At 39.8% G+C, this 15,124-nt stretch overlaps 1 protein-coding gene and 1 long non-coding RNA gene across 3 annotated transcripts in view; one reads left to right on the forward strand and one right to left on the reverse strand.

Moving 5' to 3' along the window:
- Positions 1-2,653, reverse strand: part of LOC113952953 — an 11,502-nt gene extending 8,849 nt beyond the window's left edge. The window contains exons 1-2 of one of the 2 annotated variants that reach the window (XR_003529705.1): positions 2,374-2,653; positions 677-769 (exon numbers count right to left, since the gene is read on the reverse strand). This is a non-coding gene — a long non-coding RNA (uncharacterized LOC113952953). Of the gene's footprint in view, positions 1-676; positions 818-2,373 lie in introns of those variants that run through there. The other variant, XR_003529706.1, reaches the window with a different exon arrangement.
- Positions 1-10,817, forward strand: part of JHY (junctional cadherin complex regulator) — an 18,561-nt gene extending 7,744 nt beyond the window's left edge. The window contains exons 4-9 of the mRNA XM_027655548.1: positions 1,842-1,934; positions 3,770-4,344; positions 6,275-6,536; positions 8,471-8,551; positions 9,206-9,331; positions 10,407-10,817. Of these exons, the coding sequence (XP_027511349.1) occupies positions 1,842-1,934; positions 3,770-4,344; positions 6,275-6,536; positions 8,471-8,551; positions 9,206-9,331; positions 10,407-10,607 (1,338 nt within the window). The 3' untranslated portion in view covers positions 10,608-10,817. The remainder of the gene's footprint in view (positions 1-1,841; positions 1,935-3,769; positions 4,345-6,274; positions 6,537-8,470; positions 8,552-9,205; positions 9,332-10,406) is intronic.
- Positions 10,818-15,124: the final 4,307 nt, after the last annotated feature.

Here is a 15,124-nt window from a genome sequence, read left to right on the forward strand (position 1 = left end):
CATACGGGCTGCACGTACCAAAACACACCATAAACCTTTGCTGATCTGTATATTTACTAATTTATACAGCATTTTATAAAGCATCAAGTTCTTTGCAGCGTTGCCTGATTCTTAAAGAACCCGATGATGAGTTTCTTTGAGAGAGAGAAGGAAAGAGAGAGTAGTGGCCCAATCTAGCTCAGCTGTGCTCAATCTGAGTTGCTTTCCTACCTACAAGCCCCTTACTTCAAAGCCAGGAACATAATGTACAATTTTTTAATGGCTCTAGACCAAGGCACTCAGACTCTGTGTGCACTGTGCCTTACCTCCGTGTAAACACCTAATCAAGATTGCCTGTGCTTCAACAATAGCAGCCAAATGCAATTCGAGAACCACAAGCCTTTGAAGTCCTCGCTGCAAAGGCTGGTTTTCTAGTCTGGGATAATGACATGCCATGATTGCTGTCTTTGTTGTATCTTTTCAGTAGAGAAGCAATTACGGGCCTCAATTTAACAGAATAGGCATTACACAGCTTATGATTCTCAAAATGCAATTTCATTTGATCATTTTCTCAATTTGATTGGTATTAATAGAATGGTTCACAAAAAAAAAAAAAAAAAAAAGGAAGAAAAAAAAATGCTGGCAGAGGTTGTGTCCTGTTCCTCTTTCAAAGAGATAATGTAGAAGTATGTTTTACCTGCCCAGGAAACCATCAGTGCACTGAGTCAGTTGGTTCCACCAAAAACATCCTGCTGCCTGCAGAGCTGTGTCTTTCCACGGTTCAGGAAACCTGTGTGCAAAGTTTTAATTTGCTTTATAATTTCTGCATTTCCATTTGGAGCAGTGGGATCACCCAACGAACTCAGCAAATAAACCCCACTTACCTTTTCTTCGTTGTCCTGATCTCCCACCCCCAGAGAGGCTCAGCTTCCCAGAAAGGTTCTTCCACGCTTTCTTCCCACTGATTTCACCATTCTGGTTTTAAATTCGTGGTCCTCTTGGTCACAGGTGTATTCTCAGTGCAAGTCCTGTGTGAGTCACTCCTCAGTGGGGCAGGTACATGGTCACCTGCTGTGGTGACACTGCCCCACTCATCGAGGTCACTTGGCAGGATAGTTTGGGACAGCACAAATATAAGTCAAAAAAATTTTAAAAAATAATTGTTTTCCTGCAGTTTTATAGACTGAGGGGGGGAAATGATGCTTTCAAGGAAAATGTTCGTTATTGCTGTATTTACAAGGGCATCACTGGGCAAAAAATGGTTCAAATCAGATTTGCAGCTCCCACATTTGCAGCTCCCATCCTGCTCCCCCAGCTGTGGCCACGTGAAGCTGTTCTTACCCATGAGCTTATTTTGCCAGGTTACATGTGTTGGATGCTTTATTCCTGCAGCTCCCCCTGCCCTTTTCTCCCAATGTATTACTGTGTTTTGCCATCTCTTTCTGCAAGACTTGCTCAGGCCCTGGCAGAGGGGGGTGTGTGTCATCCATCAGTGTCTGATTGCTTGGCCAGGGATGGTTTCTGGTTGTTTTTCTGTCATTAGGTGCATCCACTCCTAGAAATGGAGCAGCCCAGACATTGGAGACTCACAAGGAGGTTTCTGTGCTGCAAACTTCCCTCAATTTTCTTTTCCTCTCTTCCCCTTAAAAGTAGAGGGAACACTCCCTAGTACCACACCACTGTTAACTGGGTTTTTGCTTCCTTTTCTCTTTTAACCGTTCATTTTCTTCTTGCCTATTATATAATGCCTAACTTCAGCATTTTAGTTTTAATAGGGGGCTAATTATTGCTCATTCTTTCCCCCAGACTTTTAAAGCCTTTCATTTCTTTGGGCTGTTGCCACAAACATTCTCAATTTTCAGGTTACAGATCCTAAAACAGTTGATGAGGAAGAACCACCACCCCAGACTGTGAAGAAGAAGCCTGAAGACAACCTGAAAGGACAGCAGCTCAAGGTTCCTTTTAGATAGAATTTAATAACTGAAATATATGTGTAAAATCATTGAAGTTTGGATATTTAAAGCTGTCATCTTGTTACTTTTAAAGTACTGATGACTGACAATAAATCCTTGAATATTTATCAACAGATAATCACCAAAATTTAGTGCATGTGCTTTACGGAGTGAATATTTTTAAAGGAAAAGGGATGCCAAATGCCAAGGAATTCTGAGCTTAAAGAATCTTGCCTATTTATGGCATTATTTAGTTGATTTATGACATTATTTAGTTGATAATAATGCAAAATCACAATGGTACATGGTCATGTTTGATGGTTTATGAGGATTCTGAGCTAGAACTCAGTTATTGCTGCTTTATTTGTCCCCTAAAATCCCTGTGAAAATCAAAAGTCACCATAAACCAGAAAATGCTACAAATAGAAGTAGTTGGACTCACCTCCTCTGTACACATAAATCTGTTTTCTGCTGGCTTTAAACCAATGCACTGTGAGTCTTTGGAGCACTGAAGAGACCAGGTTATGATCACTGATGACAAAACAGGAGCTTCAGAACCAGCCAACTGCAATTATTTCTGGCAAACCTGGTTATTCCCAAGTATTTAAGGTAATCCAGGCACTGCTTAAATTCCCAGCTGCTCACACTGGAGGCTGCACCTCTGCAAAGCACAAACAGGATTTTTAAGCTGCTGTTCATCTGGACAGATTTGCTTTATATATCTGGAATTTCAGGGTGAAGTAGGGGCTGTTTAAATGGGAAAATTTTGGCCTGCTCCCAGTTTGGCAGCAGTGGCACAATGTGGATTGTTAAGAGTAAAGGTTGAGCTAACAAATCACCCCGTTGGCTGCAGGAGGCAGGATTGCCCAGTGCTAAAGCTTTCACCAAAACCCCCTGGTCTATATGTGGCTTTAATTCCTACCATTAAGCAGTTATTCTGAGTGCATATGCCATGTGCTGATTGCAAGTGTTGCTGACAAAAGAACCCTGGAGAGACAGGAGGATGAAATGGAGGATTTTAGCCCTGACAAAGATTAAATGGACTGAGAATGGATTTGTGTGTTCCCGTGTCTTTCCTCCAAGTGGGCAACACCTGACGCTGTAATTGGAAAGGGATAAATCTTAAATAAACTCCAGATTTAGAGCAGGGCAGTTCAGCTCACAACAGCAGCCCTGGTGTGGTTAAACTCTGAAATTGTTTCTTAGCATCTGGGTTATGTTTTGTGGGGTACAGGCAGGGAGGAGGTTTAGAAATAAAGTCATTCATATGATTGACATCAGTCTGTTCCTGCTGTGGATCAGTGTGTACAAAGCCACCTTTCCCTGAAATTTGGGACAGTTTGCTTTGTACAAAGCCACCTTTCCCTGAAATTTGGGACAGTTTGCTTTCTACAAAGCCATCTTTCCCTGAAATTTGGGCCAGTTTGCTTTGTACAAAGCCACCTTTCCCTGAAATTTGGGCCAGTTTGCTTTGTACAAAGCCACCTTTCCCTGAAATATCGGCCAGTTTACTTTCTACAAAGCCACCTTTCCCTGAAATATCGGCCAGTTTACTTTCTACAAAGCCACCTTTCCCTGAAATTTGGGACAGTTTGCTTTGTACAAAGCCACCTGTCCCTGAAATTTGGGACAGTTTACTTTGTACAAAGCCATCTTTCCCTGAAATATTGGACAGTTTACTTTCATTAGGGAACAAAATCCAAAAGTTGCTTTGATTTTTGAATGATTTTCTCCAGGTTGACAGTCCCCAGGGTTGGGAACAGGTAGTCCTGTGCGTTTAAGGGCTCCTGTTGAACACCTAAACTGAAGCTCACCCCACTTTTGGTGACTTGTTTCAGGATCAGCACGATAAGTTCTCCCAGAGAGAGAAAACAAAACCCACCAGGAGTCTCAATGGCAAAGATTTTCCAAGGAATGGAAGCCAACAACCACCAGGAAGAGCAGCAGAACCAAAGCCTTGGCACCACAATCCCCAGCAAACACCAGGATTTCAGGCTGCTCCCAGTGCAGAGGAGCAGGACAAGGGCACTGCCCTGCAGGAATCTCTGCATCCCAATCCTGATGCTGATCCAGCAGCAAAATCCAACACTGGCTTCAAGAATTCCCCGAATTCGAGACATTTTGTTGACCAAGGCTTTCCCACATCTACCTGTCATGTTCATCCCACATCCCAGCACTGGAACCCAGCAGACACCAGCAAGGAGAACAAGAAATCTCAGCAGGAATCTCCACCTGGAATTCCACATTCACACCACCACATCCCTGGGCAGCGTTTTGCAGGTACCAGTGGCCAAGCAAATCCAAAACAGAGGAACATTTCAAACATTTCAGCTGCTTTTAATGCCAGTTTTCAAGAACTGAAGGATCAAATCCCGCTTCAGGACTGCAAGAAACACATTCATGAGGATAAAAGGTACCAGAACTATGATATCTGTAGTTTTTGTAAGGATATAAGTGTTGGGACAGTATTATTATAACACTGTGATGCCCAAAAAAATATAGAAATGGACAATAAAATGCTTTAAAGCCTGAAGTATAAAGTTATTTTGCTACAAGCCTGCCACTATAGGTTATTATTAACTTAAGATTCGTTGTAGCTATTGATTTTTAAATATGGTAATGGCAAAGGACATTTCCAGGCACAGAACCTCCCACAGCTGGAAGTTTCTAGCAGGAAAAGTTTTAAAATACAGATAGGAAAGAGAATTTGTGCATAAAGCAAACCTGGCCTTCCAGGTGGATATCCAGAGTCAGTCCAGTGCCAATTCTGGCTCCCTACTTGTGGGAAAGAGCAGGAAAATCCTCAGTTATGGAGGATTTATTTTGGTGCTCAGTGGGCCTGACCCAAAGCCATTTAAAAGCAGCTTTCCTTGGCTTTAGGTAACTTTGCATCAGGCTGAAAATCTCCCCATCTGTAGTTTTTTCCATTTATTTTAAGCAGTTTCCATACACTTGGGTGCAAGCAAAGTCAGTCATTGTGAGATACTCATTTTTCCATCTTCATGCTCCCAGTATGTTCCATGTGCAGGTTGCTTGTTGAGCTACCTGCTGTATATAAAAAATATATGTAATAAAATATAAATATATAAAATAATATAAATATATAAAATATAAATATAATATATAAAATGTAATATAAAAATATAATTATATAATGATATAAATATATAAATATAAATATAATATGTATAAACTATAATATGTATAAAATCCATGTAAATATAATATATAAAACATAATATATAATAATATAAATATATAGTAATATGAATATATAATAATATAAATATATAGTAATATAAATGTATAGTAATATAAATATATAAAATATAAATATAAAATATAAATATAAAATATAAAATATAAATACAAAATATAAAATATAAATATAAAATATAGATATAAAATATAAATATATAATAATATAAATATAAAATATAAATAAAATATTTATAAAATATACTATGTATAAAATATAGTGTGCAAATATAATATATAAAATATAAATACATATAATAATATATAAAAATAAAATAATAATGTTCTATATACATAATCATACATAACAAAACATTTATAAAATATATTAAAAATTTATAAAATTTATAAAATATATATTTATAAAATTGTGAGGAATATTTATTTACAAAAAATAAATTTATATAGTAATATATTATATAAATATATTATAGATTATATAAATAATATAGATTATATAGAGATAATCTAGATATAATATAGATATATATAGATTATATATCTACATATGTAGATATATAGAGAGATATAGAGAGATATATAGATTATAGATATAGATACATATAGAGATATAGGTATAGATATATAGATATATCTAGATATAATATAGATATCTATATATAGATATATAGATAAATATATAGATTATATATATTATAGATTATATAAATATATATCTCACTTTTTAAGGCCTTCCCAATCTTTTGTTCACAGCTCAAATTTATAGAAAAATAAATTTATAGAAAAATAAATTTATATAGTAAGATATATTATATAAATATTTTATAGGTTATATAAATAATATGGATTATATATAGATAATCTAGATATAATATAGATATCTATAGATTTTATATCTATAGATATAGATAGATATAAATATACAGATTATAGATATATATAGATGTATAGATATATATAGATGTATAGATAAATATAGATATATATAGATGTATAGATATATATAGATATATATAGGTTATATATCTAGATAGAATATTGATATTTATATATAGATTTATATATTATAGATTATATAAATTTATCTCTCATTTTTTAAGGCCTTCCCAATGTTTTGTTCCCAGCTCACCACCAGCTCCTTGTGCCACCCCCGGATTTCCCCAGCCGGTGGAGCAGCATCTCCCAGGAATCCCTGCTTTGGCAGGAGCTCCCTTTGCTGACAGGTGGCTGCTCAGCCTCCTCCCCCCTGCAATCCCACGGCTCCCGAGTGGTTCCCAGGGAGATCCCGAGGCAGGGGGAGGAAACCCACTGACAAGAAGCAGGAGCAACTCAGAGGGACATCTCACACGAATGAAAAAGCAAACCCAGCCTAAAGTCAGCAAGAAGGTAAGAAAACAGCTGTGCATTGGATGGTTTAACATTTCTATTCCCCCTCTGATTAATTTTTTTTTCTTAGTAATCCAAAATTCTTTAGGGAAAAAAAAAAAAAGTGGGTGCACAGAGGAGGTGAGTCCAACTTTTTCTACCTGTAACATTTTCTGCTTTATGGTAACTCCTTGAGTTCTACCTCAGAATCCTCATAAACCATCAAACACTTCATTGGTATAGAAAGCACCCACACCAGCTTGCCCAGAGCATTAAATAAATCAAGGGACAAAGGTAAGAAACAGACACTAAAATCATTTAGTGCAAAGAACAAGGTGATCCCCCAGCTCTGCCCGTGTCACTTGGAGTCCTGATGAGCTTCAAGGACACAGAGAGCAGCATTTGGCCCTGAAGGTCTCAGGGATAAGGTGATTTAGGAGCTGTTTGGATGTGCCAGCAGGCAGCCTGGCCTCCCATCTGAGCACACCATTATCCTGCTCAGGCTCATTTGCTGGCCAGCCCAAAGCTCCTGCTTTCCAAGGGATTCCCAGGGAACAGCACCAAACTGGGAGGATTTGTGAAGCTAACGGCATAAACACGGTTCCAAGCCTCCTGATGATCCCATTTGGGTCTTTTTGTCTCTTTTTGTCTCCTCTGTGTGTCCAGTTTCACAGTTAACACGGATGCAGTGGAACAGCATAAAGGGATCCCTGTGTGTCCATGACAAATTAAACGTTTAAGAAGTTTGCTCCAAGTCTCGGGGCAGACAAACTTAAGCTGGAATAATTATTGCTGTGTTTCATCTGTGTCTTGCTGCTTGGATGCCTCTAAGAAGAATTAGCAGGATTATGATAGTAACTGAAGGGCAGATTTCCTTCCCTTTCTGTTCCCCTGAGCTCAAACCATTGCTTATATCCTGTATTTTCAGTGGTTTTCTCACGCTTCCTATGTGAGGAATGCCCAGAGAATAAGAGTGTTTGTGTCTCACAGGAAAATCCAGTTTTTCCTAATACACAAATGCAGTTCTACTCATCATGTGGAATGAGAAAACCCTGATTTTGCTGTAGACAGCTAAAGGATTAACTCCTCACAGCAGCTAAAATTAAAAGTTAGTAATTCATATCATAGGGGTAGCTGACACAGAGAAACCTCAGACAGAAAATTCAGTGCATTGCATTAGTTTCTCTGCAGTTGAGTTTTCAATAAATGCATATTTTACTTGCATAGAGAAATGTCTTAATGCTTCTGCTTTCCTCCATGATTAAAATTACTACAGAGCTGATCATAAGGAGGAGTTTTTAAAACATAGTTCACTTCTAAAAATTAATCTGGTACTCTCAAAAGAGCACTTTTCCTCAAAGTTTTTATTTTAAAAGCACTTTGTACTAAAGAATCTTCTTATTAAAGCATTCTGGAACCATTGGGGTCTTTATATAAAGAAGGATTGAAGTGGCATCACCCATCACTCTTCTCTTCCCATGCACTTGTGAAGCTTTTGCTGTGCTCAAGGCATGGATTTTTCAACTGCCTGTTGAATTTTTCCATTGCAGTTTTGAGAACAAAGAAAGGTTACTATTGCTATCAACATTTGCCTCATTTTTTTACCACCAAAATCAGGTACTTTTATCTGCTTCTCTTACAACACCTCCTTTGGAGTCTCTTATAACAGTCAAAGGGGTCACTTTAAGCTGTTTAAAAATAAAGCTCACAAGAGGTCAGTTTTGACTGAGAAATTATTGCTTTGTGATTCGGATAATTGGCAATTTCCCACCAAGATTCAAAGGAAATACAGTGTCCTTTGCCTTGTGCAATTAGCTCAGCCTTGTTGGTCACTTATTTAAAATGAGACGTGCCAGGGGTAAGGCTGAGGCTCTGTTTGAGCCCCACTCCTGCTTTAATTATTCTCTCTGTGAACCCAGAGGAAGGAAAATCTGTCACTGCTGTTTGTTTTTCAGCCATGTGGCCCAAAAGTCTGCATAAACCTGAATGTGAAGCTTGGGGGCCTTGGACCTGACTATGAGGCAATCAAAGAGAAAGTGAGTAAATCACTGTTACCTGCTCTGCATTTCAGCTCTGCAAAGTGATTTTATAGGCAGAGAAATCACTGCTGGGAAGCAACCTGTGGTTGTTTGGTGCTTCATGTCCTTGGCTCTGGGTCTGCCTTGAGATCCTAAAGGGAAATTCAGATAGAAGGGAAGATAACTGGCTAATTTTAACCCTCTGATTTTGTAGTTCCAGAAGCAGGGAGTAGCACACAGAATTCCTCAGTAAATTATCCACCCACGTGACTCAAGTTGCACTGTCATTCCCAGTGCTGAAGGTCTGCCCAGCCTTCCCAGTGGAAGTAAAACAAGTTGTGTGTAAACAGAAGCAAACAGCTGGATGCACATTTATACTCTGCTGAAATGGAGGCAGATTGTTCAGAACACTCAGATGTCACCTTTCTGCTGAGCTCTATCCTCAGCCCAAGGAAAAGCTCTTAAAAATGAAAAGCAACTTAAAAAAAAAAAAGCTGTGCCATTTGTCAGGGTTTCCTGTTGTGTTCTGCTGAGGGGGGATCAATGGCCTGGCCAGGTTAAACAGCAGCAGAGGTGTAAATGGAGGACTTGGTGGAAAAAGTGGTTCATTGATGGATCCACTGAGACATTCAATGACAAACCCTTTTTTCCCTTTTTTCTTTTTTTTTCCAGAAGCAGAAGTTAAAGCTGCAAAAGGAATATTCAAGGCAGATTAAGGAATACAACATGAAAAATATTACTTTGGTTCAGAAGTTACCAACAAAACCTGAGGTCACATCTTCAGTGTCGAGACAGAAGGTAAGAACAGATTCCCTTTAAAATACACCCAGGGAGAGACTCTGGGCTTTGCACAGAGGAAAGGGAATAAATTTAGCTCAGAGTAGGCTAAAATAGTTTCTCCACTTTGATTTTCCTTTTAACAGCTCCATGAATCACAGATTTCCTCTTGTTAGTTATTATCCACCTGCCCCTCAGGCTCCCTCTCAAACGTGCCCATCAGTCCCATGGCTACAGTAATTACTCTGATTTTTCAATCAGAAAGTCACTTCAGCCTTCACTGGCCTCCAAAAACGGCCCAAATGAGCAACGAGGGACTCCCTGGCATTGCACCCACACACACAAACTGAGGGAGCACCTTTTCCTCATTGCAGGAATCAACAAACCTCTGGAAATAACATCTTTTGACCCCTCAGTTCTGCAGGAGCTCACCTGCCTAGGGAGGTGTTTCTCCAAAGGGACAAAGGGGGACCTGCAGGCTTTGGGAACAAAGTTGGGGAGTTTAATGTCAGTTGAATTTCTCAGTTACTTGCACTTATTTCCAAACTTCACGTGAACCACAAAGTGACAAAACCGAATTCTCTGGGTGTCAGAAGGGCTTTGGATTCCTTCAGAAGGCTTCCCATATACTCTTTGAGCACGAACATGCAGCTTCCACTTGGGACATAACAGGTGTTTTCCCAATTCATGCAGCAAACACAGACACCAAAAAACATCCCAGGTTAAACCAGGGCTCTCTCAGATCCAGGATTTCTGCAGTCCTGTTCCCATTCCCTCTGCAAGACAGCCCTCAGGTTCCAGACATCCTTCCTTACTAACATTTATAACCTTAATAGGCTTGTGTTGCTCTTTCCTTTTTAACACTAAAACACTCTTTCAGTGTCTGAGGTGGCTTCCAGTAGTGTCACAAAGCAAAACTCCTTGGGGTGGGTCACTTGGCAGTCACCACTGAACCATCTGCTGTTGAATTCTGTCAGAAACAACATCAGGAATTAGGGGAAATATTCATTTGACTCAGAATAAACCCACCTAAATGTTCTTGGAAACATTGGTCAGATTTTCTCCCCATGAGTTACCCCAGTTTTCCTGGTTTTAGGCACTGGAATATGCCAAGAAGATTCCAAGGCCAAAGACTTTCATGACAAGACCATCAGACAAAGAGGTGAAAGAGGAAGTTCTGTCCCAGACTTCAGATGGAAGCAGCTTCCCCAAAATCCCATCCCTGGAAACTCTGCGGAGCAGACACGAGAAGGAGAAGGAGGTTGTGGCTGCTTTCAAAGCCCTTCACATCCTATAAGGGACACATTTGAAAACATTTGGGATATCTCCAAATCAAAAATGCCCAAACTATTTAATTATGAGCTCTGACCATCACATATTGATTTACCAGCCCACCGAAATATGAAGTGGCTCAAGTTTAATCACTGATAAATTTTGGACTCGGTTCTACCACAACTTTTTTTTTTTTTTTTAATAAAATAAACCTTTGCATATGTAGCATTTTAAATACTGTCTTCTCTGTTACATTTCTTTAAAATAACTGATCTAGCAGTTGCATCTTTCAGGCTAGTCAGCTGTTGGCTTGTCACAGCTGGATCATTTTTGGACATGTCAAACACATCTACAAAACATTAAAAATGAACTTCTGTTTCGTAGGATGATCTTAACACCATCAATATTTCTCTTTTTGAAGTGCAGAGGAGATTTTGGCAAACTGTCCAGAAACAAAGCCAAAAATAAGCCATTACTGGTAAGGGAAAAAAAAACCCACAAAAATGTGCACCAAACCCAGCAGCTGGTAATGATACAATACTAATTATTCAAATATTACTCTGTTATTTATTAGGGAATAGTTGTCACATTAAGACCAAAATTTCGAAGCTTCGTCTGGGACAAGAAAATTCCAACCAAGTCCTGGCTGAGCAGGCAGACAATCTGTTATTAGCCAGAAGCAGTTGGAAAATGTACTGGGTGACTGAGGATAATTGAGAGCTACATGTTGGAGAGGAAACAGCTTTTAACAGATTAAGTCCATAAAAATAACAACAAACAGATGGGTTTCTTATGGTGGTTCCATTCCTTTAACTTGGTAAATTATGAATTAAGTCAACAGGTGAAATGTGATTAGAACACACGGCAAGGGAATTTTGACTAAAATCTCCAAGAAAACAGGCTGGTTCCAAGGAAAATAAATTACCAACCACCTTGTGGTTGGGTGTAATTGCTTTGTCCGATTTATCAGGTCTCTTTTTGTCTCCTGCTGACTTGGGCTTGGCAGCTGGAAGTTTAGGACACACGTAACATTTGGGGAGAGCTTGGTGGGAGAAGCATTTGCAGCGTGGGGAGGATGCTGTGGAAGGATCACCTTCCCAAAGGGGTGAGGCTGCAGGGGGGATGTTTGGCACGTCAGGGAATATTTCCACTTCCATCCTCTGCCTCAGCCTCCCTTCTCCTCACCCTCAGGCACTGCCTGTGCCCTCTCTCCCTGTGGAAGGTGGTAAAATCCACCCATGCCCGCTGGAAAAATGATCCCATGCTCTGCCAGCCGCTGCTTTCCTACTTTTCATTTTTAAGCCAAATGGTAGCACTTGGAAGCATTTCTGCTCAGGGAACCTCAACTTGTTGTTTCTGCTTAAAAGTGATAATCCCCCCTTAATACAAACCTCAAGTGCCTATTTTAATGAAACCTTCAGATGAATATCAAAGAGCTATTTACTCGTATCTAATATTTTAATTAGATTATATTCTCAATTTAACCCATTAAACCCCCTTTGATGATCTCCATGTTTAGTGTTTAGCCCCAGATGCTGGAGGTAATGAATATTGGACCTTTGATTTAATGAGAACTTCTGCCTTTCCAGCCTGACTCCCTTTGTATCCCCCCTTTTTTTATTTTCCCAGCTATAGAATCCAGTTAATTGAAGAAGTCTCTTATCACCACACATTAAGGAACCTAAATTAGCATCCCTTTTCTGATTAGAAAATGCGAGCAGACATTTTCTCTTTGATCTGAGGATTGAGTTGAAGTAGGCAACAGCCCCCTGAAAATGAGCTGATGGCCTTATTATTTGGCTGCCATGCAGATGCACCCATGTGGTACAAAATGCTTAATGTCTTAATTGATCACCTTCCTCCCTATCTGGCATCCCACTACCTTTTTAGAGCTCCCATAAATTAGGGGGAATCTCTCTGGGTGTGTGTTTGGGGCTTTTGGAACAAAACAATGAACTTCCAGGAAGCTTCTCAATATGAGAATAAAAGCCCTGGATGTGAAGCTGCTCCCGGGGGAGGGGGAGGTTTCTTTATAAACACTGATCATCTCACAAAAATTCGGAAAAATCTCTTTGTTGTGGTGTTGTCTGGGGGGTTTTCTTCCCAAAATTTACAGCACAGGTGGAAAGAAAATCTTTTTGATCTCCCCCAACACCAGCACAGGTTTTTTCCTGCACCCAGCAGGTCTGGTGGCACAAAGAGGGACCACACAAGTAAAAGATGAGCATCCATCTGCTGGAAAGCAAAGGCCAAACCTTGGTGTCTTTCACATCAGGAAAACAAGGAATTTCAATGGGAAACAGGCCTTGAGTGTGGCATTAAATGTTGAAGGAGGGGTTGAGCTGGAGCAGAACCTGACTACCCTAGACTGACTTTATTTTAATTATTTTAGTTAGAGTAAGGGCAGTGACTTAAGTATCAATTTGAAAGTAAGAAGTAAAACATTTTTTTGATAATATAGGTACTGAACTGTCCTTTTGATTTTGGTTCAAACTGCTGGGAAAAGTGTTTCACTCAGATAACAAAGGCACTCCAGTTTTCCAGGCAGAAATGTATGTGAATTTGAATGTAAAAAATGGCTGCTGGTCCCACGGTCCAAAACAGGGCAGAGAGACATTTGTGTGCATCATCCCATGGAAATTCCCAATATTTACTTGGTAGGCCCTTTGTAGGGCCATAATTCCTTAATATTTTAGCTTCTGGGGGCATTGCAGCCCAGCAAACCTTCAGGAGTCAAAGACCTGGGGTCACTTCTATTTAGGAGCAACGTTGCTGCAGTGACATCAGCACCTCACCAAAGGCATGGGCAGGCTGCTGAGCCCCCCAAAAAAAGGTGGGTTTATCAGTTAAAAACATCAAATAAGGCAGAACCTCAAAGCCACGTTCCATCATCACGTCTCTAAAGACAAAAGGTAAACCAGAAAAGGTTGTGTCCAACTCCTACAGTCATTAAATACTTGAACAAACTCTGATGTCCAGCAGCCCACAAGCCAAACATTTGATTGTTGTCAACTCCTAGTTGGGTAAATTCTACAATAAATTACAGTGGCACAAAGAATATGCCCCTTTTTTAAATTATTATTTTATTATTTAGCTTGTTTATTTTATTATGCTTATTTTTGCTTTTTATTTCATCGTTTTGCTGGGTTTATGTTGTCATTTTGCCCAAACCTGAGTGCTTTCTGCGTGAGGAAAAACAGGAATGTGAAGAAAGGAGTGACTCTGGTCTCCCAAAAACATCTTTAACACCCACCTGACTTGACCAAGTATTGCTACAACTGCATTAATCCTGCGAGGAGCTGCACCCACCCCTGGCAGTGTCTCATCTAAGCTTATAATTCCTTAAAAACAAGATAAATCCAGGACAGAAATCAGCCACTTTTTAAGCCCGGTAAGACCATCCAAGCAGGAGTTTGCAGTTAATTAAGGTGGGGCTGTTTGTTATTGTGACCAGAAGTGAGGGAGAGCAAAGTCAAAGCTGCCCCTACTAGTCTTTAACAGCAAGGCTTTGCAGATTATTCACTTTATAACTGCCCACACAACCCGCAAATCTGATCTGCTTTTATGTAGCTCTGGCCACTGAATGAAAAAATTCGCTTTCCAGACCCCAAAAAAGTTAAAGAATGTTTAGGGCAGCGAACGGGAAAGTGTTTAACATCCAAACAGTAAAGGTTCATGGAAGGATTTTAGGCTGCTGTTTGATTTTCTACAAGGAAAACCACAAGAAAACCATTAACCACTTAGGTGTTAAATAAATTAACCGGAAACTATTTCATTAAAAAAAAAAAAAATAAACAACTCACTGATGAATTTTAATTAAAATCAATCTTCAATGGATTTCTTGAAAAATAGGAAATCCAGCGATTATTTCCTGCAAGCCACTTCCACTCCAGCATTTCCCAAATGAAGACATTAAATATTCTTTTAAAAAGAGAAAGATGCAGCTCTAAACAATCTCTCCCCTACTCCTCAAGATTTTGGGGAGAGCAGGAAAAAGTCGGGCCATTGTCATGGAATGAGGAAGGACACAGGAATAAAAATTAATTTTAGTTATTCTAAAAGAAAAATCGTTGAAATGAGCAAAGCAAACACCTCCCCAGCCCTTCCTTCTTCCCAGGGCCGTCTCCACTCTCCAAACACGCAAGAACCTCTTCCCAAAATCTTGCTCTCCCTGTCTAGAAGCTACATCTTCCCAACACGAGCCTGGCAGGAATCGCTTCCCAGCTGGGAAGGAGCTGGCTGGGGACAGAGGGAATGTCTCAGAGAGTGACTCATTCCTTCAACTGTCTCAATCTCAGGGTTTTTCGCAACAAACTTCCTGGGTTAAGCAGCCTGTTCCCAAATCCTCCCGTTTCCTGCAAGGCTCAGCGCTCACGGCTGGGATGGGGACATCCCTGGGATTGTCCCATTCTGCCCAGTGCTCACCGCTGGGATGGGGACATCCCTGGGATTGTCCCGTTCTGCCCGCGTTTGTCGCTGAGGTTGCCAGAAATCAGAGGCTTTGGTTCTAAATAATACGACTGTAGCTTTAAACGCCATCCA

The sequence above is a fragment of the Corapipo altera genome, unplaced genomic scaffold, assembly GCF_003945725.1.
Source record: "Corapipo altera isolate COAL_440 unplaced genomic scaffold, ASM394572v1 71, whole genome shotgun sequence".
NCBI lineage: Eukaryota > Metazoa > Chordata > Aves > Passeriformes > Pipridae > Corapipo > Corapipo altera.